The 24,769-nt window shown below is 35.3% G+C and overlaps 2 protein-coding genes across 47 annotated transcripts in view; one reads left to right on the top strand and one right to left on the bottom strand.

Annotated features, from left to right (window-relative positions):
• SLCO1A2 (solute carrier organic anion transporter family member 1A2) overlaps window positions 1-24,769 on the top strand; it is a 118,272-nt gene that overhangs the window by 19,829 nt on the left and 73,674 nt on the right. For 18 of the 45 annotated variants that reach the window (XM_070620760.1, XM_070620759.1, XM_070620782.1 and 15 more), the window contains 3 exons: window positions 12,602-12,716; window positions 19,836-19,957; window positions 22,928-23,053. The exons of 10 other annotated variants lie outside the window; for them this stretch is intronic. The gene's annotated coding sequence lies outside the window, so the exon portion shown is untranslated. The remainder of the gene's footprint in view (window positions 1-12,601; window positions 12,717-19,835; window positions 19,958-22,927; window positions 23,054-24,769) is intronic. 17 more of the 45 variants (XM_070620772.1, XM_070620763.1, XM_070620765.1 and 14 more) reach the window with 8 other exon arrangements.
• IAPP (islet amyloid polypeptide) lies at window positions 881-7,074 on the bottom strand. 2 transcript variants are annotated; one of them, XM_070620798.1, is made up of 4 exons: window positions 6,947-7,074; window positions 6,520-6,634; window positions 6,218-6,307; window positions 881-2,279 (listed from the first exon to the last, which is right to left on the bottom strand). In XM_070620798.1, exons 2-4 carry the CDS (start codon window positions 6,597-6,599, stop codon window positions 2,090-2,092), a joined length of 360 nt encoding a protein of 119 aa, XP_070476899.1. In that variant the 5' UTR covers window positions 6,600-6,634; window positions 6,947-7,074; the 3' UTR covers window positions 881-2,089. The 2 variants fall into 2 exon arrangements, with proteins under 2 accessions (XP_070476899.1, XP_070476900.1); XM_070620799.1 differs by lacking the exon at window positions 6,947-7,074 and having other exon boundaries at window positions 6,218-6,353; window positions 6,520-6,630.

Here is a 24,769-nt window from a genome sequence, read left to right as displayed (position 1 = left end):
AAGAGAATTTCTAGAAGTTTTAAATGTGGTATTAATAAAGAAATTCTTTATTCTAACTCTGTATTGCAATATGGAAGATAGAGGAATCATTTGCATTTCTAAATGTTCAATAATATATAATTTGTTGTGTGTAGATAAATATTTGGAAGCTTAACTCACTCTTACGTTACTCAAGAGTACCTATGATTTCATGCACCATAGGCACAATGAGAAAGATTGGGATAAATTTAATCATTGAAACCTACTGTTGATATCTCCAATTATATTGTTACACTCATCATTATTCTCACAAGGTAATTGCGAGAAACCAGGGAAAGTATCTGGTACACTCCATGGCAATTAGGCATTCCCAACTTTTATACATTTACATTCCTACTGGCCTACAAAGATCAACTAAGGAAACAATGCAGAATTTGTTCAAATGTTTCACTTTGATAATAAATTTATGAATAAACTTTAGAACAATATTTACAATTAATGTCTATCGTATCAATGTAATAATCTCTTTCCTTCTCGAAAGTCTCCCAGTTGGAATAACTTACATAGTAACTAACTACCTTCTACTCCTTAGCACCGGAGGTTTTTAGGTTTACTATACATAATTTTTCTTGTTTTATACCTGGTAATTGTGCGCTACTGCATACAATGTCCTTGAACATCATATGCGCTCATTAAAACTTCATTAACTCTTGAAAGATGGATTGGGAAGTTGTCATAGATGTGATATGCAATAAAGTGTTACTTAAAGTAGACTATTGTGGGAAATTTTTAAATAAGTAAATTTAAGGGATTGTTATTTAAATGTGCCTTACTCAATTTAAAATGTTGAGCTCAAATCCATTTTGAAGGAAGACCAACAGTTGAACATCACAAATAGGAATTTATATGCTCATTTATTTATTTCAATATGTAATTCATGATATAAAATCCTTATAAATAACATCTCCTGTCTCTATACACTCCAACAAACAAACAAACAAACAAACCCTACCTCTATAATCTGGTAATCTAAGGCACACTTCATAAAAGGAAAATTTAATGTAGAGATCAAGTCAATGAATCAGATTCTCACTAAGATTTAGATGCTTCTTTTTTCTATTTTTTTAAAATAAAAGCTGACTGCCTTCTAGAAATGGCATAAAGTAGCATGATAGGAGTTTGTATGAATTAATGCTACTTTCCAAGGTGCTTAATTCACAGTTAGGGAAAAGCAGATATCCTGTAAGAATCTGACTTAAAGCAAAACACTTCATTTCACATCCACTACTGCAACTTCCTTCAAAAAAGCACATCACACACACGTAACCTCTGCCAGAAATGTCCAATTAGCGTGACAGTGAAAATAAGTTGCCATACGGTACATGGTTTCCAGAAGCCTGTGGTATTTTAATTGAAGACGTGATTAATAGGAACACAAGTTGCTTTTGCAATACCCTCCATAAAGATATGACTATTTGCTGAAAGCCACTTAAACAGTATAAAGGGCATATACATTTAATAAAAGCTCACTGATGAGAACACACAATGAAACCCTCATGGACACAAATTGCTTTTACATTTCTAAATAACCTCAGTACCAGCAAGTACAACAAAGAATAGAATTTTTCAAAATATTTTGACTGAGTCAGGAGCAGGATTTAATTAATTTTTTTAACAGCATTCTTTTTCTCATTTCAGAAATCTGACGCAAAAAGGGATTACTTAACAAGGGTAGTTAAAATTGCTGATTTTCTAATGTTCAGAATCATGTTTACAGTTTATCAAGTTTCCAATGATCATTTTCTCCTTTGTTTCTCAAATTCAGGTCAGAGAGACACAGACAAAAGAAATGACTTTAAAAATGTTAAAAAATAAAAATCTATAGCAAGAACATTTCATTTTGAAAGTCATTGCCTTTTTATTATGGGATCTTGATTAATATTAAATGTAAAACAATTCTTAAGGCCACAGTTTATATGTGCGGGAAACAAACGTGAGATACACAGACTCATACGTTCACACTAGCAATGAAAAAGTCACTGTTAAATTATACAGGAAATCTCGAGTATTTATACGTAGAACGATAAGAACTGTAGAGGTACACTGACCTCTACAGGGGTAAGTAATTCAGTGGTTCTCTGTTGAAAATCTCGACTGTATTCCTCTTGCCATATGTGTTGGATCCCACACTGGTAGGTGAGAGAATGGCACCAAGATTGTTGCTAGAATGAACTAAAAAATTTGCCAGGCGCTGAGTCACACACGTGGCAGTGTCACATTTCCGTTTTTCCATCTGATGACTGGTAACATTGAACAAACAAGAAAGGTTAAAGACTTAGACTGAGAATTGGACATAGCTAGGTGACACCAAATAGCTCATATTGATGAAAACTAAAAGAAACATTTTCACATAAGTAACCCAATATTTCGGTTTGGAAACAGCTGGATGATTGAGATTTTTTTGACACTTTGAAGATGGAGTAGAATCAATTTTTGACTAGGAAATTGTGTAACAAACCTTCTTTTACAGTCAATGTCGGATTTCTCAGTATGCTCTTTTCTTTGGAAAGTCAGAATATGTCCCAGATAATGATAATAAAAAAGAGTCTTTGTCTTATATTCTTCTAAATCTTGTCAACAAATCTATTTCCTGATATATTAAAAGGATTTACAATGTAAAATTTATATGCAACCTGGAGTATGTGGAATTAAAAATATATATGTTCATTTCCCACACCTTTCCAACAAGAATTAAGCAGTGTAAGTTAATTTTTGTTAAGAATTAAGCAGTGTAAGTTAATTTCTGTTAACTTCCTTGAGATCATTGAATCAGGAGTGTTAAGAGAGAAATGTCAGGTATTACAAAGTCTCAAGGGGAAGACAATTTATCATCTGTTCAGGCACTCTTGACTATTGTAGTGTGAGTTCCATTATTCTTAGCATAAATACATGAACATTGCCATCTTCCTGCCACCTACTTCATTCTTATGCTGTTAACAATTTTAATGACAGGTCTCGGTTAAATGTTAAAACTATAGGATTTTTTGTGTCAATACTATGAATATTCACTATATTCTTTCAGCTGCCTGAAACAATTGCCTGATAATAGTAGAGGTAAGTCAGAAATGATAACTATGATTAAATAATTCACTTGAATTTTAACTTCTGTGTCTATTTGCAGAGTTAATTTTTATCAACTCTATACTTTTGTATCGCCTTTTGTTTCAATGTGCTTTCAAAATGGTATTGGAAATAGATACAGAATAATAGCACTGCTTCCTTTTTGCAGAAAAAAGAAGAGGGAAAGATAGGGAAATGTTTTAGTTTACAGCTCTATAGAAATCAAAATATTGGTGAAACTCAAGGTAAGTGTAAAGTGGAAAAGCGGAATAGGCACATCCAGAAGCCAGTGAATGTACATAATTTTGGGCAAAATGCAATGGATTTTATTTCAATATGTTTCCTTTGTGTGGGGAGTACTTCATTATCTGTATCTCTGGATAGAGATAGCCTGAGAGAAAATATTTTTAAATCTCATGTGAAACTTTAGGGTTTTTACTTTCGTATTTCCTCCCAAATACACAAAATTCTTCTTACAGCATCAAGTGAACTGGATATCTGTTGATTATAAGTATATGTTGACCAACCAATATTCAGGCAAAGGAAACCAACTTTGGGACCTAATTACGCGGGCTATATATCAATATTCATATTATCTGCTCAGTTATTTTTCCTTGCCTGTGTACTAAGCATGGCCAATGTGCCTTTCCAAAGAATGATTTCATGCTTTTCAGAAGTGAACCAGTAATTCATACATTGGACATTAAACTCTAAAAGATGATAAACTTTTCCTGAAAAACAGCAGGTATTGGAATTTGACCCAAACACTTCAAACTAATAAATTGAAAGCTATAAAGAAAATTATGGGTCAAATTGGGAAGGTTCCAAGGGATATCTGTCCCAAGATATGTGTGGCAAATGCCTGGAGCAGAGTGTGAAATATCCCATGTGCTAAACGTCTGAGTGGTACTTTGATAACTGGTCTCAAGGTCTGTAATAGGATTTAAAATTATTCTAACTAAAATGTTACCTTATCTGGGTTAGCTACAGGGCCATCATCCTACTTAAAGGAAATATTAAGAGCTTTTATGTGGTTGGTTTCATAACTGTGAAACCGCTTTCCCAAACAAGATTTTCATGTAAATAGAATAGTCAGGATGTACAAGATTCCACCCAAAACTATCAAGATAGAAAAAGATCGTTGAAATAATTAGTGAAAGACATAAAATGCTTTCAGGCATTTTTCCTCATTGACTATCCAGGCAGACAAGGTCAACCTGCCTATCATCCAGTAATAAACACTAGTGTAAAGCCACTGACCAGTTACACAGATGCACTAATTCTTGACTTTGAGTTTAAACAGTGATGACTAGAGGCCAAACTATAACTCTTAAATTGTCTCTCTTTAAAAATATCTGTTTCAAAGGTTTTAAAAATAGTTTAAAAATATGTCCCTACTCCCAGGTCTTGATATTCATCAGTGGAAGTGTATAAGTTGCTATAGGGAGCTCCTAGTGACTACAGATTAAAACCCGTGTGCTTAGATTTTGGCTATCCTCTGATTATCCACCAGGCAGATATTTACAACTGAGTATTAAAAAGTTGATGGGCAAGTGTGTGATCCTTTAGCTTAGTCTTGAGCATAAAATAACAAGTTTTGGGTATGGCTTGTAAAGTCAGTCTGTTACCTTTTAGTCCCATCTCATACACGTATTAAAGTTGAAAAAGGTCTCAAGTGAGATGATAGAATTTTATGAGAAACATGACATTGAATAATAAATCTACATTAGCTTTATATTTTAAAGGTGTTTAAAATTTGAGACATTTTCTACATAGGCTCTCTCAGCTTTGTCTGAGATTTATAGAATGTTACATGATTGAGCAACTCAGGATGATAAATTCTCCTCCCCTTTTAAAAAATGACCAAATATGCTGATTTCAGGAAATTCACTAAAGAGCAATTTGAAGAATGTTTTACAAGTATGTCTAATAAAAACTCAAAGTAAGATATTGTGGGAATAGTATGAAAATAATTTAATATTAAATACTGTTATGTACTATTCTATTTCTGAGTGAAGTTCACCTCACAGTAAACTCATATCCATAGACATATTGGATAAAGGTGTTCAGCAAATGTCTCTATCAAACGTAAGAAAATATCAAGATACAGATAGAAATACTGGGTAATACTGCAAATTTTCCTGTCATCGTTCGATTGTTCTGCTAGTTTACTAGAAACTTCATGTCTGTTTTAAAGTTATTTTTATCCACAAAAAATCCAATTGAAAATTACAGTCAATTCTGAGAAGAACATCCTGTAAACTAGATAAGCTCTGAAATGAGAAGGAAAATTTGACGATTCCTCCTATTTATTATACGTCAGTGCTGCAGAAATCTTTGCATATTACCACAGACCTCCATCTTAACAAAAAACACCCTGAAGGAAAGTAGACAAGATGCTGATAATTCTATGAGGAAAGCTCTAATACGACTTAAAGCAAACTCTTTTCAGAAGTAAACTTAATTCTCCTTGGTCCTAAAGAGCATACAAGTTCAGTCCCACAAGACTATAGAGAGTCAAATTGATTTAGGCACGAACAAATTATCATTATATTATTTATGACACATGCATGAATTTGGACTTAAGAATCTTTTAAATAAATGGAGAATTACAGTTTTAAAGGCTTTGCACTTGAAAGTTGTAGTTACTGCTTACATTTTCATCTGACACAGTTTTTAGATTTCCTTAAAATTACTGTTTAAATGACATGGCACGTTTCAAAATAAGTCTTCCTAGGAAATCCTGATGCATATGTTTCCTATTGAAAATATTTTCAAGAGGTATTAATTTACATTTAGAGCAGCTCAGAAGAAATCTCATGAAGAATATTGTAATTTTCTTATAATTCTGTTTCATTAACAGTTAACAATATAGAAAGAATCCCTTAAGAGCAAATGGCTTTTTAACTAGATCTTCTAAATTTAACTTCTTAAAAATTTTAACTTGCCCCCCGATTATTTCGTTTTCTAGAAATAAAAGTTTTGGATATTGCCAGAGCCCTTTGAGAAAAAAACCAATGTAAATATACAATAAAATTCCACCTGATGTAAAATATATTCTGTAATTAACTTTCTTCAGTTTGTTTGAGAATCAGGTTAATATAGCAGAAGTTATTACCTTTTGGTTTTTCCTGCTTCATGTCCTGGCTTTGCTCCTCTAAGTTCCAATGGCATATTTCTTGACCAAACTGGAACTATCCATTCCTGTCTGTCAGAAGTTCCATCAGAGAAATTCATCAGCCACTGGCATTATGCTTTAAAGAACACAGAATTAAAGGAACTGTTGGACAGCTTAATGTACTGTTCTTAAGCAAGATTTAGTCAGAAAGCTAATGGCACAAGGGCTGTTAGTTACGTAGAAGTATTTAATTCTAATTTTCCCACACTTTGCAAAAGAAACAGGATTTTAAAGTTACTAACCTTTCAATGGGTGTAGCTTTCAGATGGTTTAACGTGACAGAGAGCACAGTGAGAACTACTGGCAGCTTCAGGATGCACATTGCTTCTCAAATTTTCCAAAAAGCACAATTCAGCACTGAAATCAAGAAATTTCTTATGGCACTGATTGATGGAATTTTAAACTAGAGCCTCCTTTTAAAAAGTCTTTTTTAAAGCATAGTCCCCAAGGATCATAATTTTATTGATATAGTCCCTTAATACTGCTCAAACAATTCTTAAATATTTTCAAAATTTCTACTTTCCAAATTTCCTTCTCGAAACAAGATGGAAAATTGATATTATAGTCCATCATGGCTTTCACTTTGCTTTGAAATAAGCCATATATTTAATCCCAAGTCTGTTCTTCCCTAAATAAATAATGCTTTCCCATAAACAGGAATTTCTTTACCTTTTAATGTTTCAGTGTCAGCAATATCAGAAAACGTCTTTGAGAGCAAGAAAGCTTCACGGACAATCTTAAGCTTGCATCCGCTGGAGAGTTTACCCCCTCATTTGTTAACTAGTAATCCAGCTCTTATGTACCCTTTACACCTTCCCCAGCTCTGACATCATGCAGCTTAGAGAGACTCTGTCATTAATTTCTGTCCCTATTGATAGAAAATACCTCATAGACAGCAGAAGCCAATGGGTCGTTATTACACTAACACATCAGTAAACATTAACGTAGCAGACAGGCAGTGTCTTTATACAGTTAATGCCATGTCACACACAGCAGAAGTTTGAATTTGCCATCTTTGTAAAATACCAGAGTGGATTTTCAAGGATTAAGTAGTATGGGTTAGTAAGAAATTGATAAAAAGAAGTGATTAAGAGTAACAACGGCACAACTAGAAGGACCTGCAACTAGAGTATACAACTAGGTACTAGGAGGTTGTGGGGAGAAGAAGAAGGAAAATAAATAAATAAATAAAAGATTGGCAACAGATGTTAGCTCAGGTGCCAATCTTTTTTCAAAAAAAAAAAAAAAAGAGTAACAACAAATGTGTTTATATGTAATGAGTGAAGTCAGGGACCTTGAGGAGCCTAGCTAAATCCCAATGATCCCAATGGCTTCATTCCGTGGACATTCAGCAGTAGACTGAGATATGAGAGTAGGGCATATAAATAAGAAGGACGCAAAAAAGAAATCAAAAGCCATTTATAATGAAGTGGGGGATGGAGGATTAAAGGCATAAAAACAATAATTTTCAATTCACAAATTCATTTGTCAGCATTTAAATAGAGAAACATATCTCTATCTACACATTTATGTAGTCAAGCAACTTTTTGCTGACTTTTTCCATTATTACATAGAAACAGCACAATTATTCTGAAGGGACAGTTTAATTTTTATTTTGAATTTTCTCCAAATTGTTCTGTTTTTCTTGAATTTCTAGTGCTAAGTTATGACAACTTTATAGCATATATAGCAACTAAAACAAATTCCACTGGTAGTGAAGTTATTCATATCTGTGTAGTCTAAAAATGATGGAAGTTCTCCAAGTAAAACAAGTTAAGTTCGCTGATCTCATATGCTTCTTTAAAGCTTAGTAATACAGTTTGAGGCTGTTTAGTAGAGATTTCAGAAGGAAAAAAACTTTTTCCCAATTCTTCTTCTAATTATTCAATGATTCTGCGATTTTAATGTTTATGTGAAATTTACCGATATTTCAAAAAGAAAGAAAACATAAAATAAAACCAAATGATTTAGAAGAATAATCATTTTCTGTAAGAAGATAGTGTATTTAACAAAGTATATACAATGATTTAGAAATAATCCAGAGGCCCAGAGATGTTAAATAACTTGTTCAATGTCACACATCCAGTTTGTGTTGAATCCTGGACTAAAGTTCAGCTTTCTGATTCGTCGTGGTGATCACTTAGACCAAAATGCCTGCCTTTAACCTCCATATTTATTTGTTTTATTTTCCTTTTTTTCCTCTGAGATGTTAAAGGCGCCAAACATAACATCCAAATATTGATTGCCTCTCACCCCTTGGGAAATTGATGTTATAGGGAAAATGTTCTACCTAAGAAACATTTTTTAGGATATTTTTAAAGGACCACCACGTGCCAGGCACAGTTATTTAATTGATATGTGATACCCTACTTCATCTTCACACCTGTAAGGTGGATATCATTTGCCCCAATTGATAAATGATGAAACTGAGAGGCAGAGAATATAAGTTACTTGCTTAAGGTCACACAGTTACTTAGGAGCAGAGTGAAATTCAAATTCTCATCAGTCTATCTCACAATGTTCATTTCTTTGTTAGAAAGGATCTCCATTCCCATAGATTGAATGGCCAATTGCTTCCTGTACATCTTGTATGCTATTAGAGACTTTGGATGATTTTGTTATAGCCAGGCACGGCCCATGTTGGTCTTGTATAATGTTTAGAAAGGTCTATCCCGATCTATCCCAGGTCTATCAACATCTATCCCAATCTCAAGTAGCTTCAGGTCTTCCTTTTTTCCTATTTCAATTAAAGTGAAGGCGGCATAGAGGTGATTTAGATCACCTTTATGAGGCAAGTCCGTCACCAGATCATAAGCTCCTTCCTACAGGACAAGTATCACTATTGCGCGTCTTTGTACTACCTCTAGGCTGCCTAGTCAAAGTGTGAATGAGCTGCTGCAGCTTTGGCATCACCTGGGAGCTTGTCAGAAATGCAGAATCCCAGGTCCTATCCCAAATCTACTGAATCAGGATGTGCATTTAAAAAAAGATCTCTCCTTGGTGATTGTACGCACACTTTTGAGAAAAGCTGTCTTGTTGTACATTCCATTTATTCACTGATTCAATAAATATTGATTAGGGACCTACTCTGTGACAGGGAATGTTCTAGATACTAGAGATACAACAGTAAGTAAAGCAAAGCCCCTGCTTTCATGCAGCTTAAAGCCTGTGAAGGAAACAAAGACCAAGCAAGTGAAGAAGTAAATATGCAATCACAAATGGTGAATACTATGGAGAAAATGAATATGGGGGTGAGAGAAAGAAAAATGGAGGCATTTAAGTTGAATCCTAAAACATAAGAGATAACCAAGGAAAGAGTGATGGGGAAGTATGTAAGACCAGAGAAACAGCATGTGCAAATTCAAGCTAATGAAGGAGAAAGTGGCCTAATGATGCTGGGGACGTAGTGGGAACCTGAGTGTGGAGGGCACAGAGGCTGTGTGAAGGACCTTGGATTTATTCCGAGGGTAACCCGAAGCTATTGCAGGGGTCTAAGCAGGGGCAGGACATGTTCTGTTTTGCATTTTAAAACATCAGTCTGACTGCAGTATGTGGAATGGATCAGAGGGTGGCAAGAGTAAGAACAGGAAATCTGTTTGGAGACCAGGCAGTATTCCAGATAAGAGGTGATGAAGCCTTAGGCCAGGGCGATGACACAGGAGTTAACGTAAATGAGTTCAAATCATATTCAGGATCGTAACATGATTTGGAAATGGATTTGATACAGGGAACAAGTGAGAGAAAATTGAGGACAAAAATGAGTGCCAGATTAGGGTATCATCATAGTATGCATTAACGGGCTTCTCATCAAATTTTAAAAAGTAAAAGATTTTTTTAATATATATTTTTAAAAAAGCATTTCTATTTTTATCAGATTTGCATGTATTCATGATTTAAAATTTTTTTTAACTATTTGTTTTTATTTTTTTTCTGCTTTTTCTCCCCAAACCCCCCCCCCCCCCCCAGTACATAGTTGTATATTTTTTAGTTGTGGCTCCTTCTAGTTGTGGCACGTGGGATGCCGCCCCAGCATGGCCTGATGAGTGGTGCCATGTCTGCGCCCAGGATCTGAACCAGTGAAATCCTGGGCTGCCAAAGCAGAGCACATGAACTTAACCACTGGGCCATGGGGCCGGCCCCAGTATTCACAATTTAAAATGATATTACAAGACTAATAATAAAAACAGCAGTCCTCTATCTTCCTTCTCCCTACCTCTCAATTTTGTTCTCTGCAGGCAATCAGTTTTAACTATTTTAGCTGTTTTTCCATATTTCAAAAATAATTACTTCTCTGGACACTCTTGATTTATCAATTTTAAATGTTATGTGTTGATACCCTAGTCTGGAAGATGAAAATCGAGCATTTAGCAACATCCTCACTTTTTTTTCTCTACCACTCTCCCAAAACATTTTAATAAAACATTTGGATTATATCAATATTAGATGCATACTTTTTTGTATTCACATTTTAGACTTTTAGTTATGAAAACTTTCAAATGTGTATAAAATTTCAACTGTCAGCACATGGTCTTTCTCGTTTCCTCTATATTCCTATCTTCTTTCCTCCTACTCCACACTGGATTGTTTAAAACAAATCCTAGACATCATATAATTTTATCTGTAAATTTTTTAGTGTAATACCTATAAAAGACAAGGACACTTTGTACAACATAGCCACAATACCATCATCATAACTAAAAATAAAATTAACAGTAATTCCTTAATATCATTAAATCATTCAGCGTTCACATTTTCCAATTGTCTAGAAAAAATTTTTAATTGGTTTGCTGGAATCAGGATCTAAATATGATTACATTTGGTTGGTCTCTCTCCTATGTCTCTTTTAATATGTAACTTTTCCTTCTTCTTCTTACTATTGATCTATTAAAAAGAAATGTGGTCATTTATCGTGTAGAGTTCCCCACATCCTGGATTTTGCTGATGACATACATGTGGTATCATTTAATGCGTTCCTTTCTCACTTGTATTTCCTCTATACTGGTAGTTTGGTCTACAGCCTTGATCCAATTCAATTTCTATTATTTTGGTAAGAATGCGTCGTATGTGAGACTGCGTATTTCCTATTGCATTGCATTGGGGGCCACATAATATCTGGTTGAATCTCATTTATGATGTTATGATTGATAAGTGAGATCAGATGTTGTCAGCCAGACTGTCTATTCTGAGTTCTCCATCAGCCCTTCACTTACTAGTTTAGCAACCATTGGTAATAATGGCCTAGAATCACAGGTTGCACGATAGTAATAGTCTAATTCTATCATTCCTTCTACATTTGTTAGTGAAATTCTTCAATAAAGAAGAACACACCTCATTAACCATTTTGTTAACTTGAGGTACAATTTTAAAGGAAAGGCAAGATATATGCTTATTTTTTTTCCCTCATTTACCAGCTTTCAGAATACGGTAATGAACTGATTCCCTAGATCCTCAGAAATGACCAAAGAGTTCTTTTTTATGGTCTCATTGTGAACCCATGTGTTTCAGCATATGTGTGTTCTGATCTCCTTTGTCTTTTTGGTGTTCAACTCCCATAATGGAAGCCTTGTACACTGTTGGTGGGAATGTAAATTGATACATCCACTATGGAATAGTATGGAAGTACCTCAAGAAATTAAATAGAACTACCATATGACCCAGCAATTCCACTTCTGGGCATATATCCAAGGGAAACAAAATCATTACCTTGAAGAGATATCTGTACTCTCCTGTCTATTGTAGCATTATTCACAATAGCCAAGGTATGGAAGCAACATAAGTGTCTGTTGATGGATGAATGGATCAAGAAAATGTGATATAGATATACAATGAAGTATTATTTGGCCTTAAAAAATAGGGAAATCCTGCCATTTGCAACAACATGGATGAAGCTGGAGGGCATTATGCTCAATGAAATAAGCCAGGAAGAGAAAGACAAATACTGCATGAAATCATTTATATGTGAAATCTAAAAAAAAAAATCAAATATATAGAAACAAAGTAGAATGGTGGTTGCCAGGGGCTGGAGTGTAGGGGAAATAGGGAGAGGTTGGTAATAGGGTATGAACTTTCGATGAATAAGGTCTGAGGATCTAAAGTAAAACATGATGACTATAGTTGATAACGTTGTATTATATAATTGAAATTTGCTCAGATAGAACTTATGTGATCTTCCGCTCCCCCCCAAAAAAGAGAAAGTTATTATGTGAGGTGATGGATGTATTAATTAACTTGATGGTAGAAATCTTTTCACGATGTATATGTAGATCAAATCATCATGTTGTACACTTTAAATGTCTAACAATTTTGTCAATTACTTCCATAAAGCTGAAAACAAAGCTCGTAAAGAATTATCCCAGGTTGTACCAACAAGCATCTCTTCGAGGTGGCTTCTGTGCCCTTTGACATTACCTCAGCACCTCACTAGCTTCATTGCTTTCTGGTGAGTGTGCATATTTTTATGACTACATTAACTTTTTTCACTACAGAACCAAGTAGTATGCTATAATTATATTTCCTTTCTTCTAGTTAACATTTGCCTCATTATTTTAATTATTTAGTTTTAGATTTGCAAATCATCTCAAAGAATAGTAAAATCACTCTTCATATGGTAATATTTCAGTTTGATTTCCAATTTCCCTTCTCTCTGCCTAGTCCCACTGAGGTCTTTCTCCTACAGCCTCTGTCCTCCTACTCCTTTCTGGACTGGTTTCTTTCTGGGATTGCTGCAAGCTATTCCCTCCTTTCACTGTCATCCTGAGAAATACTCTCACCACTCTTCTGTTTTGAATGTCTTGTTTTAGCTTCCTTGATTTACACTCTTATTTCGATGGAACATATCTTGCAGTAGCTGTCTGAGAATGGGGACACGAAAGATTGAGATGTTTATTTTTGAAAATATCTTTATTTTAATCTCATACTTGGTTAAAAATGTATCTAGATATATAGTTGTAAACTAATAATTTTTTTTCATAATTATAAAGACATTACTTCATTGTATTCTAACCACTAGTGCAGCAGTAAAGAAAAACAATTTCTGATGCGTGGTGTATGACTTTTAAAAATCTCTCTTTGGAGCCCTTGGGATCTTTTCTTTATTCCTGATGTATGAGATTTCATGCTGATGTGTTTTGATGTGAGTTTTTTTCATTTGTTGAGCTGGAAACAATATGCCTTTTAATATATAAACTTGTGTCCTTTAGTTCAGGAAATGTTTGTGCATTACTTCTTGATAATTTTCTCCCCTCCATTTTCTCTGCTTTCCTTTCCAAAAGACCTTTGAGAATTAGATTAATCTTATATTCATTTTTATCCTCACTGGTTTTCCATGTCTTTACGGTTTTTTTTCTTGGAAATATCTTAAACTTAATCTATTAACTCTTCCATTAAAAAATTAACTTTGACAATCATGTATTTTTAACTTTCAAGATCTCTGCTTTCTGATTGTCCTTTTTGTAGCATCCTGGTTTTGCCTCATGGATGCAATATCTGTCCTTATCTGAGAGAATGCTATAAAGCTTTCTCTTTCTTTTTGAAATTCTCTCCCCTTTGTTGTCTCTATTCCTTCAGGTTCATTTTTGTTTGTTTTTGAATGTTTGTTTTGGCCTTTGTATTTCTTGTTGGAGCTTTCTTTAAGTATCTGATGATCCTTAGCAATCCATTTATTTATTTTTACATTGTGGTTGTGTTACAGTTTTATTAAGGTACTATTGAAATAAACTGCACATATTTAAAGTAGACAATCTGATTGTTTTTCACATATGTATACAGCCCTGAAACCATCAGCACAACCAAGGTAATAGAAATTTCCATCTTCCAAAAAGTTTTATTTTGCATTTTTGTAATTTCTCCCTTGCTACTCCCCATCTCCCACTCCCTTGCCCCCTCCTCAGGCAACCACCGAAGTGCTTTTCATTGCTATAGGTTTGTTTGCATATTCTGGAATTTTATATAACTGGAATCATATAGAATGAACTCTTTGGTGTTTTTTCATTCAGCATAATGATTTTGTGATTTACCTGCATTCTAGATCAATAATTCTTTCCTTTTTATTGCTGGGGAGTAGTTCGTTGTGTGAATATACCAAAATGTGTTTAGCCATTCACCTATTAATGGACTTTTGGGTAGTTTCCACTTTGAGGCTATTACAATTAAACCTGCTACAAATATTATATACAAGTCTTTGGGTTGACAAATGTTTTTCTTCCTTCTTGCTTAAATATGTGGGAGAGAGCTGGTAAGTCCAGTAATTTCTATCAGTGAGATGCTACAAAGCTGACTGGAGGCTCCCTGTGTGGACACGGCTTGCCAACTGGTGGGTTTCACTGTAAGGTTAGGGGGTAGGAACTAGGTCATTGACTTGAGAGACTCTCAATTTGTGGTCTTTTTTCTCTTGTGGCTTCAGTCTTTCCAAAGAAAAATTCTCTGATATTTTCCTCAAGGAGTGAACATTCATGGTTGACAGTAAGTCGAGTTTAGAATTTAGAATCAAGAAGGATTAGAATGTAACCAGTTTTTCCTGTTTTTAATTTGGTGTTTCAGTTCTTCCCTTTGTGGCAATTGGTTTCCACAGATCCAGGATCTATCTGGTTTCACTTGTCCAGATATTAAATTGCTGTTGGAGTAAGGGAAGATGGTTACCCAGATGCTTGGAGGGAAGTACAGGCAGGTTTCTCTTAAAGTTTATATAGGACTATACATGTATAAAAATCCTAAGCTCTAAGTCTTATCAGCCCTTGCTTCTGAATTATCTGGGGTCTAAAACTCCCTAGATTTTTACAGGCACTGTGGAGCAATTCGGCTTCCTTCTTGTTAATGTGCTCTTAGCGTTGTGGAGACTGAAAAGTAAGTCATTACCTCTCCTCAGTCTTTTTTTCTGTCTTCCAAATATGCATGGCTATCTTCAGCCTGTAATTGTTTTTTTTCTCATTCTCTTTGTCCCTCTCTGTTCACACACTTTTTATTTCTTTACTGCCATTTTAATATTGCCATGGTTAAGTGAAGTGTAATGTTATATGTTAATTCCTTCGGGAAGTATCCTGTCGCTTTGGTAGGTATTTGGGATTCTGTTCCAACAAGATTTGCTTTTTACTTTCTTTTAAAATTTTTCAGTATTGTTCATTTCCTATTCATAGACTTCATACTTTAGAGTTAATTTTTGATTATAAAATTTTAGAAAGAAATCAAAAGTTGGAAAATGTGAACTAGTGATAAAGAAAATACGAGATATAAAATTGTCCACATACAAAATATTTGCATATAAAATAGAACACATAGAAATAGTAATAGTTTTTGTGTTGGAGTACTAGGTTGTGGCTGACTTTTCTGTAAGCATTTTTTATGTTGCTACATAGTTTTAAAACTATCTTGTTAATGGATTGCCACACATAGCATGGTTCTAATATTTTCAGAGGGGAAAATTGTGTTTTTACATCTGTGCGACTTGGTATCAAATAATAATTTTTCTATTCTACTCCACCATGAAGAGTTAAGTAGGATTATTTTCTATGCAAAAAGCTACAAATTAGCAACCTGGGTGACTTCTCCAACACACAGTTTCACGTCTTTGTATCACAGAATCACTTTGCAGGAAAACCGTCTAGAACTGCCATGGTTTTCCCACCACAAATAGTCATTCTTCCCTATCATCCTTTAAAATGTAGCACCAGAATGTTTAAGTCCCTAAAGTGAAAAATGCCTTTCCAACACCCTCTTTACAACTACTCTTGACAGATTCAACACCTATGAGTAATATTTTGAAGAGAAAGGAGCCCGACCCCCCACCCCGCCCACTGAAGTCCAGGGGAGTGTCAGCAATTCCATCCCTCTTAGAACTTCATTCTGCTTTTATGCTTTTGTGGGGAGTTCAGCATTTAATGGTTTGCATCTTCATATTTTAAGAGTTTCTCGAGAAACAATCCTAACAAAGAACATGTGTTCTTTCTATATTGTTTTAATATTTTGAAAAATGATGCATTTTTAAGGACTTCTAAGATCCCGTTACCTAAGATATGTGGATTAGGTGCTTTTGAAAGGCCTAAGTCCCCCCAGTCAAACAAAAAAAGCACACACAAAATGAATGATAATCTCTGACTTAGAAGAGACTGTAAGGAAAATTTAATTTACTCTCCTTTAATGCTTGAATTATTCTTTCAATACATTTGGAGCATCCACTGGGTACTAAACTCCTAAGTATACTCTAGTTGGGAATTTGGGCAACTAAACAGAAAATTACAACGATGTTTTGATCGTGTTGGAAAAAACTACCACAAACTGACTGATTTAAACAACAGAAATTCATTGACTCCCTGTTCTAGAGTCTGAAAGTCTGAGACAAGATGTCAGCAGGATTGGTTCATTCTGAGAGCTGTTCTATGCCCCTCCCCAGCTTTTGGTGGTTTTCTGGCAATCTTTGGTGTTCCTTGGCTTATAGAAGCATCTGTTCAGTTCTCCAAGAAAAAATCGTCGACCAAGAATCCTGAACCTAGCAAACTATCTAAAAGATAAGGATAAAAGAAAATGTTTCAGACTCCTATCACGGCCCTCATTTCCACATGGCGTTCTCGCTGTGTGCGTGTCCCTTTGTCCAAATTTCCCCTTTTTATTAAGACACCATATCGTATTAGGGTCCCAAACTCTCTCAGTACTACTTCATCTTAACTAATTAGATCTTCAATGATGCTGTTTGCAAACATGGTTACATTGTGAGGTACTGTTAGAAGTTCAACATAGGAATTTTGGGGGATACAATTCAACCCATAACAGTTAGTTTTTAGAAATTCTATGATTTTTGTTTGTTTTAAATTCCCTCCTATAGCTCAATAGGTTTGTTTTGAAACCTTTCTCAGGGGAGGAGTTTCTTTCATTGTTTTGTGGTTAAACAATATTTTCTTTATTATTTCCACTTTTGACTTTATTAAATTTTTCCTGACCTAATAGATGATCAATTTTAGTAAACGTTCTATAAGCACTTGAAAAAAAGCCATATTTTCTAATTCGGGTACAAAAATTCAATATATATATATGTCCATGTCATTAACTTTATTGGAAATGTTATTTAAGCCTTCAAATCTGCTTTTTTCCTTTTCTTCTTGCTATGTTTGGACTGAGAGGAGAATGAAAATCCTATTACTTGAGTGTTTCTACGTATTTATCTTTGCATCTCCTGCATTTTCTGCTTTATGAAATTGCCTCACTCACTGGGTGCATGGAAACATGTAACACTTATATCTTCACTGTGAATTGTTCCCTTTAGTACCTCTAAACTACCTTTCTATCTTCTCTAATGCTTTTTGCCCTGAATTCTACCTCATCAGATATTATGATCATAACTCCTGCTTTTTCTTTCTTTCACTTTTCTTTTTTGTATTGGCTGTGCATGTAATTGTCTATTCTTTTATTTTATTCTTTCTGAATAACTTTGTATTTCGTGTGTCTCTTACACACAGCATAAAGTTGGGATTTGTTTTGTAAGTTATCTGAAAAACTCTTCCTTTTAGTAGGTAAATTAAGCCCATGTATTTCTTGATATAATCGATATGTTTGGGCTTAGTTTTGTCATATTAATAGTAACATTCATTCTATAATGCTTAATATTATGATACTTTGCCCCAAGCATTTTATGTATATTATCTCATTTAATCCTTATACAAATCCTCATTTTTTAATAATGATGGAACCGAGGTACAGAGAGGATAGTAACACACCCAAGGTCACAGAGGGAGTAGTGGTAGAGCTGGGATCCAAATTTAGTCTGGTTCCTGAATGCTTTCTCTTATCTACTATGTTATGCAGCCTCTCAATTTTGTGCCTTCCATACTACTTCTGAGTAATTTCCCAAAATCTCTTTTCCAGTTCACTAATTATCTCTTTTACCTGTATCTGATATGCTGTTACCTATTCAATGAGTTTTTAATATCAAAGATTAAGTTGTTTTAGTTCTCAATACTTCTTGGTCAATTTAAAAATAATCCATGTTTTACATCTTTAATCATCTTGTACATGGTCAGTTAATATTGTGTATCTGATAATTTCAGCATATGAATTTCCTTGGAAATTTAATTGCTATTTTTGTTTCTGATAACTCTCGGTTGTGATGGCTTGATTTGTGTTCATAAGATCATATGTTCTTGAACTCAGTCTGTGGGAATCCTAACAGCCCATATTGGGGATATTCCCTTAGAGAGGACATGGCTGTGTCTGTCACTATCCAGAATTTACCAACATCTGAGATCACCCTCTATGGAGGGTCCAGGGTATTAGAGGAGACCCACATTAGCTCCCCAATCTTGAGACAGATACAAAGCTTAGGACTTCAAGATCTCAGGACTTCTATCAGTATTTGTTCTATTTGTTCCCAGGGCAACTCTCTTTCATGTACTGCTTCCTCATGGCTCACTGCTCAGATTTCAGTTCATTGCCTTCCCCCTCACACTTTGAGGTTTCCTTTCCTTCTTGTGAGCTTAGCCATGCCTTAATAAATATGTTCATCTTAATTTATCCAGGGTCTAGCTGTCTTTTAGTGGGAGTACAACTTCATTCTACAGCAGCAGAACTGTGTGTTCATATTCTAAAGACTTCTGAGCTATAGAGCCAAATTCCCCTCTAGAAAGGTTGTGCTAATCTGCACTCCTTTAGAAGTGTATTAGTCTATCTGTTTATCCTTAAATTTGCCAACATAGAATATTATTTAGAAATAAATACCCTTGAGTCATATGATAAAGGAAAGTAGCATCTTTCTGTTAACTTGAATTTTTTTTGATTACTAGTGAAGTTTAAAATTTTAAAGTGTGTTTTTAAGCAATTTATTTTTTAGTTATCTGGAAATATGGATTTGGATATCAGGATTGGTCTGACCTAGAGATGTGGATAATTTTAGACATGGGTTATATAATCCAAAAAGAGCATGGACAACAAGAATAAAGACAAACTATATCTTGGGAGACATCAAAATTTACGAGTCATATGCAGGAATAGGAGCCAGCCAAAAAGATGAAAGTGCTCAAACATAACTTACCGTGAGACAAAAGTAATGTCAGAAGTTGAGTTCAGGGAAAGTTCCAAGAAGGAAAGCTTGGTATGAATGTCACATGATACAGATAAATCACACAGGATGAAGACTAAAAAATTGAAATTGGAAGTCAGCAAGTAAAAGTTTACTGATGACTATAGCTGGGATGCTTTCAGTGTGTGGTAAGGACAGCAGTAGATATAATGGGATAGTCTAACAGTTCTGAAATGTTACTGATAGAGATCAATGGATTTTATATTGAGAATCAAGGATACTTTTAAGACTATGATGGGAAAAATGGGCATTTTTTTTCTTGAAAATGTGCACTTGAACATACATTCTAAATTTTTAGCACAATATAGAGACATTCATGTTTCCTCTGACAACCTTCTTTTTTATGGATTCACCTACTGTAGCCTCATTGAAGAGGTTTGATCATACAGGGAAGGAGAAAGACAGACCAATAGCTTCAGGAGAGGTTAGGGTTAGGTTAAGATAATGGGAAAAATACCTGGCACTTACTAACATGTTCTATAAACCTTGATTTTCCAGCAGAAGAGGAGAGTTTGGTGAGACAGGAGAGAGAAAAGATTGTTGTTGGCATAATGTCCCCAAAGAACTGGGAGGCAATGCGATCCTGAGTGTAGTGGAGAGGTTAGTTTTCTAGGAAGGAGGTAAGTGGAGATTAGAAATGTATGTTTATTCAGAATCTGCTTTGTGTCAGGCATTGTGTTAGAAAATTTTTGTACAATATCTCACTCAATCTTCAAACAACCTTGTGAAGTAGGAAATGTTGACTTTTACAGATGAGCATTTGAATGTTTCAAGAGTATATAACTTTTCAAATTCATGTTAGAAAGTGACACGGAGAAGAGTCTAACCTCCATATGTCACACACCAAAGCTGCCACATGACTGGAACAGCTATGCAGAAGTTAAGGAATTAATTCTTTTAACTAAGGTTAGAGTTTGAGGGAAGGTAAATTTGGGACATCTGAGTCTCTATTTTCATTGTCAAATGGCAGAATATGATCAACGGAGCATGGCCTTCTCCTCTCTACTGACTTGTCAGTAATGTCCCTTCGTTACCTGAAGAGGCAGCACACAGATTTGCAGCCACACACTTGGCCCCATGCCCTGCCCTCCTCTAGGTCTGACAGCATGGAAAGCTGGGATTGGACCAATCCTCTGGGAAGAGCCAAATTGTCCACAGGAGATTTTCAAATATGAGCTAAGTGAAAAGAGAGAACAAAAAGAACATAATCAAGTCCATCAGAGCAATCGCATCTTATCTCCTACCAAAGCAAGCAAGCTTTGATTTTACTGTTGGTTTTTTCTCCTGAGCACCATCCAGAAAGTACTGAAAGAGCCCGTGAACTTTCCGTGTTGTAAAAGCCTTAGGACTAACCCTTTTTCCCTCAACACAATATTTCTCTCCATCTTGGTTCAGAAGATCTTTAGCTCTTTGAAATATTATTTATATTTTTTGTTTTGTTTTATATTTAGGAACCCTTTAGAATAATATTACTTCCTGTTGTTTATATATGAGTTTTATTGCAGTTTGATCTAATGATAAGTAACTTCCAACCTAAGTAGATACGTGATAAAATTAACTGGCTCCAAATAGTTATTTCTTATAGTTATGAGTACTGTGGTTGGATCTAATTAGATAGATGAATTTGAAGTGATAATGTGTATAGTCAAAAGGACTCTGATTAGGATCTGATTATTTAAACAGATCTTATAACGATTTAAGAGGAATACCCTGTGATTATGTTGTAGCCCTGCTCAGAGAAGTTACATGTAATTAAAGTTGAAATCTAGCTATTTTACATCCATCGTTAAAAAGTTTAATAGCTTAGGCCAAAAATTGCTTTAAAGATTAGTGGTTTTACTTTAAGTGCAAAGTGATTGGTTGACAAAATTGCCAAGCTCACTGAGATATTTTTGCCTGCATCCCCCCATACTCCTCCACCCCGACGGAAAAGGTTAACCAACCAAAGAACCAACCAAACATGTTAGAACAACAGGGAAAGAGTACTTTTATTTTAATACATTTTAGCATAAATGGATTGAAGATATTTATTGCATTATGCTTTTGGCTGTGGGTGGAAGAGTCAACACTTACGTATTCTGAACAAATATTTTGAGTTTCAGAGGCCCGTAGCAACAAAATTCTCTCTATAAATAACAGATGACAGGCAAAAAGGAGTGTTTATATGTGGCAGCCTTGAAGGACTCATTGATAATGACTTGTGTTTTTGGACACACCCACACTCACCCATAGTAGCATCCTTAATAGGAAGATCCTATTGTTCAATCCTAAATGTTCAATTTAGAGATTCTCTCAGTCGGATGACGTTATTGAAATCAGGCGAAGGTAGAGAAATAGAGTAATGATCCAGTTACTGGGAAAATAGAACAGGATTAATTGGATTTTACTAACTATGGAGTTGGAGTCAATAGACTAAAGCCCCTTAGGGCTTTTAATTGCTTGAATCTGCTAAAATTTTATCTACTTGCTACCATGCGCCCCTCCTGGTCTTTCTTCTCTTTGCATTTCCAAAGGTAAGTTCAGTTCGAAAGATGTAGGTCTCGACCGAGGCACTTGGTGAGGTGCGATTCTAACGTGTCAATTTGCGAAATGAAACAGCAGAGCTTCCTTTTTTAAGGTTATCTTTCAATGCAAAGGGAGGAAAGAGCAGGCGCTGGATGGTAGTAATTAGACAAATTCTAAGAGGCTTCAGCCATTAAAAGCCCCAAGGGACTTTAGTCTTCTAGCTCCATATGTGACAACGTGGATGAACCTGGGGGCCATCACGCTATGTGAAATAAGCCAGTCACAGAATGACAAATACCACCTGATTTCACTTATGCAAGGTACAAAAATAGCTAAACTTATAGAAACAGGATAGAATGGTGGTTGCCAGGGACTGGGAGGAGGGGGACATGAAGAGCTGCTGATCCACGGGTATAAAGTTCCAGTTATACAAGATGAGTAAGTCCCAGAGATCTGCTGCACAACATTGTGCTTATTATAGTTAACAATACTGTATTGTGTACGTAGAAATTTAAGAGGGTAGATCTCATGTTAAGTGTTCTTACCAAAAAAAAAAAAGAGAAGAAATAAAAGTAAAATGTGCAGTGCTAAAAGCAAGACAAAACAAAACAAAACACCCCAGCAGACCCTTCAAAGTAGTGAGAGTTAAGAGGCTGACGCAATGGGAGGCCTAACATTTTCCATAAGAATAGGGGTATCAGGAGGCATCTTGAATCCTCTCGATCTGTCCTTCAGAGTTTGTCCCAAGATTTTGTTTAGATCGCAAACTGTCAAGCCTTCTTTGAAACCCAGGAGAAAACCTTCTAAGGCCAGTTTCAAATCAGTGCAAACGAAGACCCCAAGGCCCAGGGGATGTTGATGGGTTTACATGGCGTGCGTCTGACCTCAGGTATTTGGGGGCATGGTAAAGCTTTGTGTTGGTGCACTTCGTAGATTCCCGTGATCACTCGTTCCTTCCCAAGCTTTTACAATTTTGCTAGTAATGTTTATAAGTATTGTAACATATTTTCAAAAAAATGCTAGATACCACATGTGTGATGCTCATGGAGATCATTTGAACTCTCCTGAGTGGGATTTTTCTTTAGCAGGTTTGACATTGGCCCAGGAATATGTTGCAGGTGGTCCACAGACCACGCTTTGAGGAATTGAACTAATCAAACAAGACAACTTGCTCTTTGTTCCCGATACACCTTGAACTTTGTGACCTCCAGGTTTGTACCTCTCATGTTACGGAACACATTTGCCATGTCATGCAGTTGTTGATGTGTCTTATCTGTTGGCATCTAAACTGCTTGAAAGTGAGGGCTACTACTTGCCAACTTCTCATTTACCCAATGCCTCTTAGCAGAGTGCCTCATACACATTTAGGCACCTTGTTCTAACAGTGTGATGGTTAAGAGCTATGGCTTCGGAGGCTGACAAATTTGGGTTGGAATCCAGCTTGTGTGACCTTGGGCAAATTAATCTCTCAAAATCTCTTTTATAACACTGGATAACAACAGTTATCTTGTACAATTATGCAATAATTAAATGACAACGCGTATAAAACATCTTACACAGTGTCTGGAACATCATAAGGTAGCAATTTTATGAGGAAAAATTTTCAATCACCCTGTATATGCTCATTAAAGAGACATAGAAAATATAGGTAAGCAAAAATATTGAAATAAAAACCAAGCTAATCTCATCCCCTAGAGAAAATAAAACATAACATTTTGATGAATATCCTCCCAACATTGAGTTTTAATCTACATATATGTCTGCATATAGATTTAAAGTGACATCATACAATTCAGACCATTTTTGTAACATGCCTTTTGTTGTTTAAGAACATGCTATGAATACTTTTCCATGCCAATAATAACCTTGTAATTTTAAACACCACATTTTATCCTATTTCATATGTATAAAATAAACAATCCCCTATTCTTGCACATTCTGCTTTTCTCTGTAGTGTTTTTCTTTTGTATTTTACTGAAACAAAGCTGTGGTGAATATTCCTTTGTACATTATTCTGTATATAATTAATTTTTGCTTAAGTCAATCTTTTTAGAAGTGAAGTTGTCAGGTCAAGGACTTTACATTTTTGAAGATTTGATACCTACTGCTAAATTGTCATTGTAATGTTGTATCATTTATGCTTTCATCATCAATGAATGAAAGATCTTTGCCAATGTTGAGTGTTATAATAGAGAAACCTGTAATGACTTGAAATAGTAACTCATTTGCGTTTTAAAATTCACTCTCAATTCAGCAAAGACTAATGGGCGTCTTTTCTGTTCCAGGCACTGAATTGGGTCATGGTGGGAAGGGGAAGGTGACTCAGAAGTGAGCAAGACAGATTGGGTTCCTGCTTTGATGGAGCTTAAAGTCTAGCAGGCTTAAGGTGTGAATGATATGATGTCACTTTAGATCTATATTAAACACATGGCAATTAAAGGTGTGATAACAAAGGACATATCTAAAGCAGTTTTAATTTAGGCCAGGGTGTTAGATCAGATCTGAAGTGACGCTTACAAATGAGCAGCAGTTAGCGGAGCTAGGAAGGGAAGGCGGTGTAGGACAGCATGGAAGTAAGAGCTTTCCAGACCGGCCAATGCTTGAGGAACTGAAAAAATATACCATGGCTGTGCATGGGCTACAGCGGGATGATTGAAGACGCTGTGTGAGAGTCAGCTGGGGGACAGATCACATAAGGCCTTGGAAGGCATGTTAAGATTGAGGACTTTATTTTAAAGATAGGATTTTTCCTGTTGTAAGAGATAATTCTAATCGTACTTTGGGAATGGATTACCAGAAAACAAGGCATCACATGGGGAGACAGGGTGGAAGGCAGCAGTGTGGCACAGGGTGGCTTGAGGAATGTGTTATTCAGAACTCTTTGGTTACAAGTAACCAAACCAGCTTTATGCACAAGGGAGAATTTG

This window comes from Equus przewalskii, chromosome 5 (assembly GCF_037783145.1).
Source record: "Equus przewalskii isolate Varuska chromosome 5, EquPr2, whole genome shotgun sequence".
Lineage (NCBI taxonomy): Eukaryota > Metazoa > Chordata > Mammalia > Perissodactyla > Equidae > Equus > Equus przewalskii.
Note: the sequence above shows the minus strand (reverse complement) of the source record. Positions and strands in the feature narration are given on the sequence as shown.

Excerpts from the sequence above, each read along its gene's own strand:
- IAPP (XM_070620798.1), bottom strand. The coding sequence starts at position 6,599 with ATGTGCATCCTGAAGCTGCCAGTAGTTCTCACTGTGCTCTCTGTCACG. Across the intron at positions 6,308-6,519 it reads AAAGCTACACCCATTGAAAG|ACAGGAATGGATAGTTCCAG; the intron begins GTTAGTAACTTT and ends AACTTCTGACAG. Across the intron at positions 2,280-6,217 it reads GAAGCAGGAAAAACCAAAAG|TCATCAGATGGAAAAACGGA; the intron begins GTAATAACTTCT and ends CAATGTTACCAG.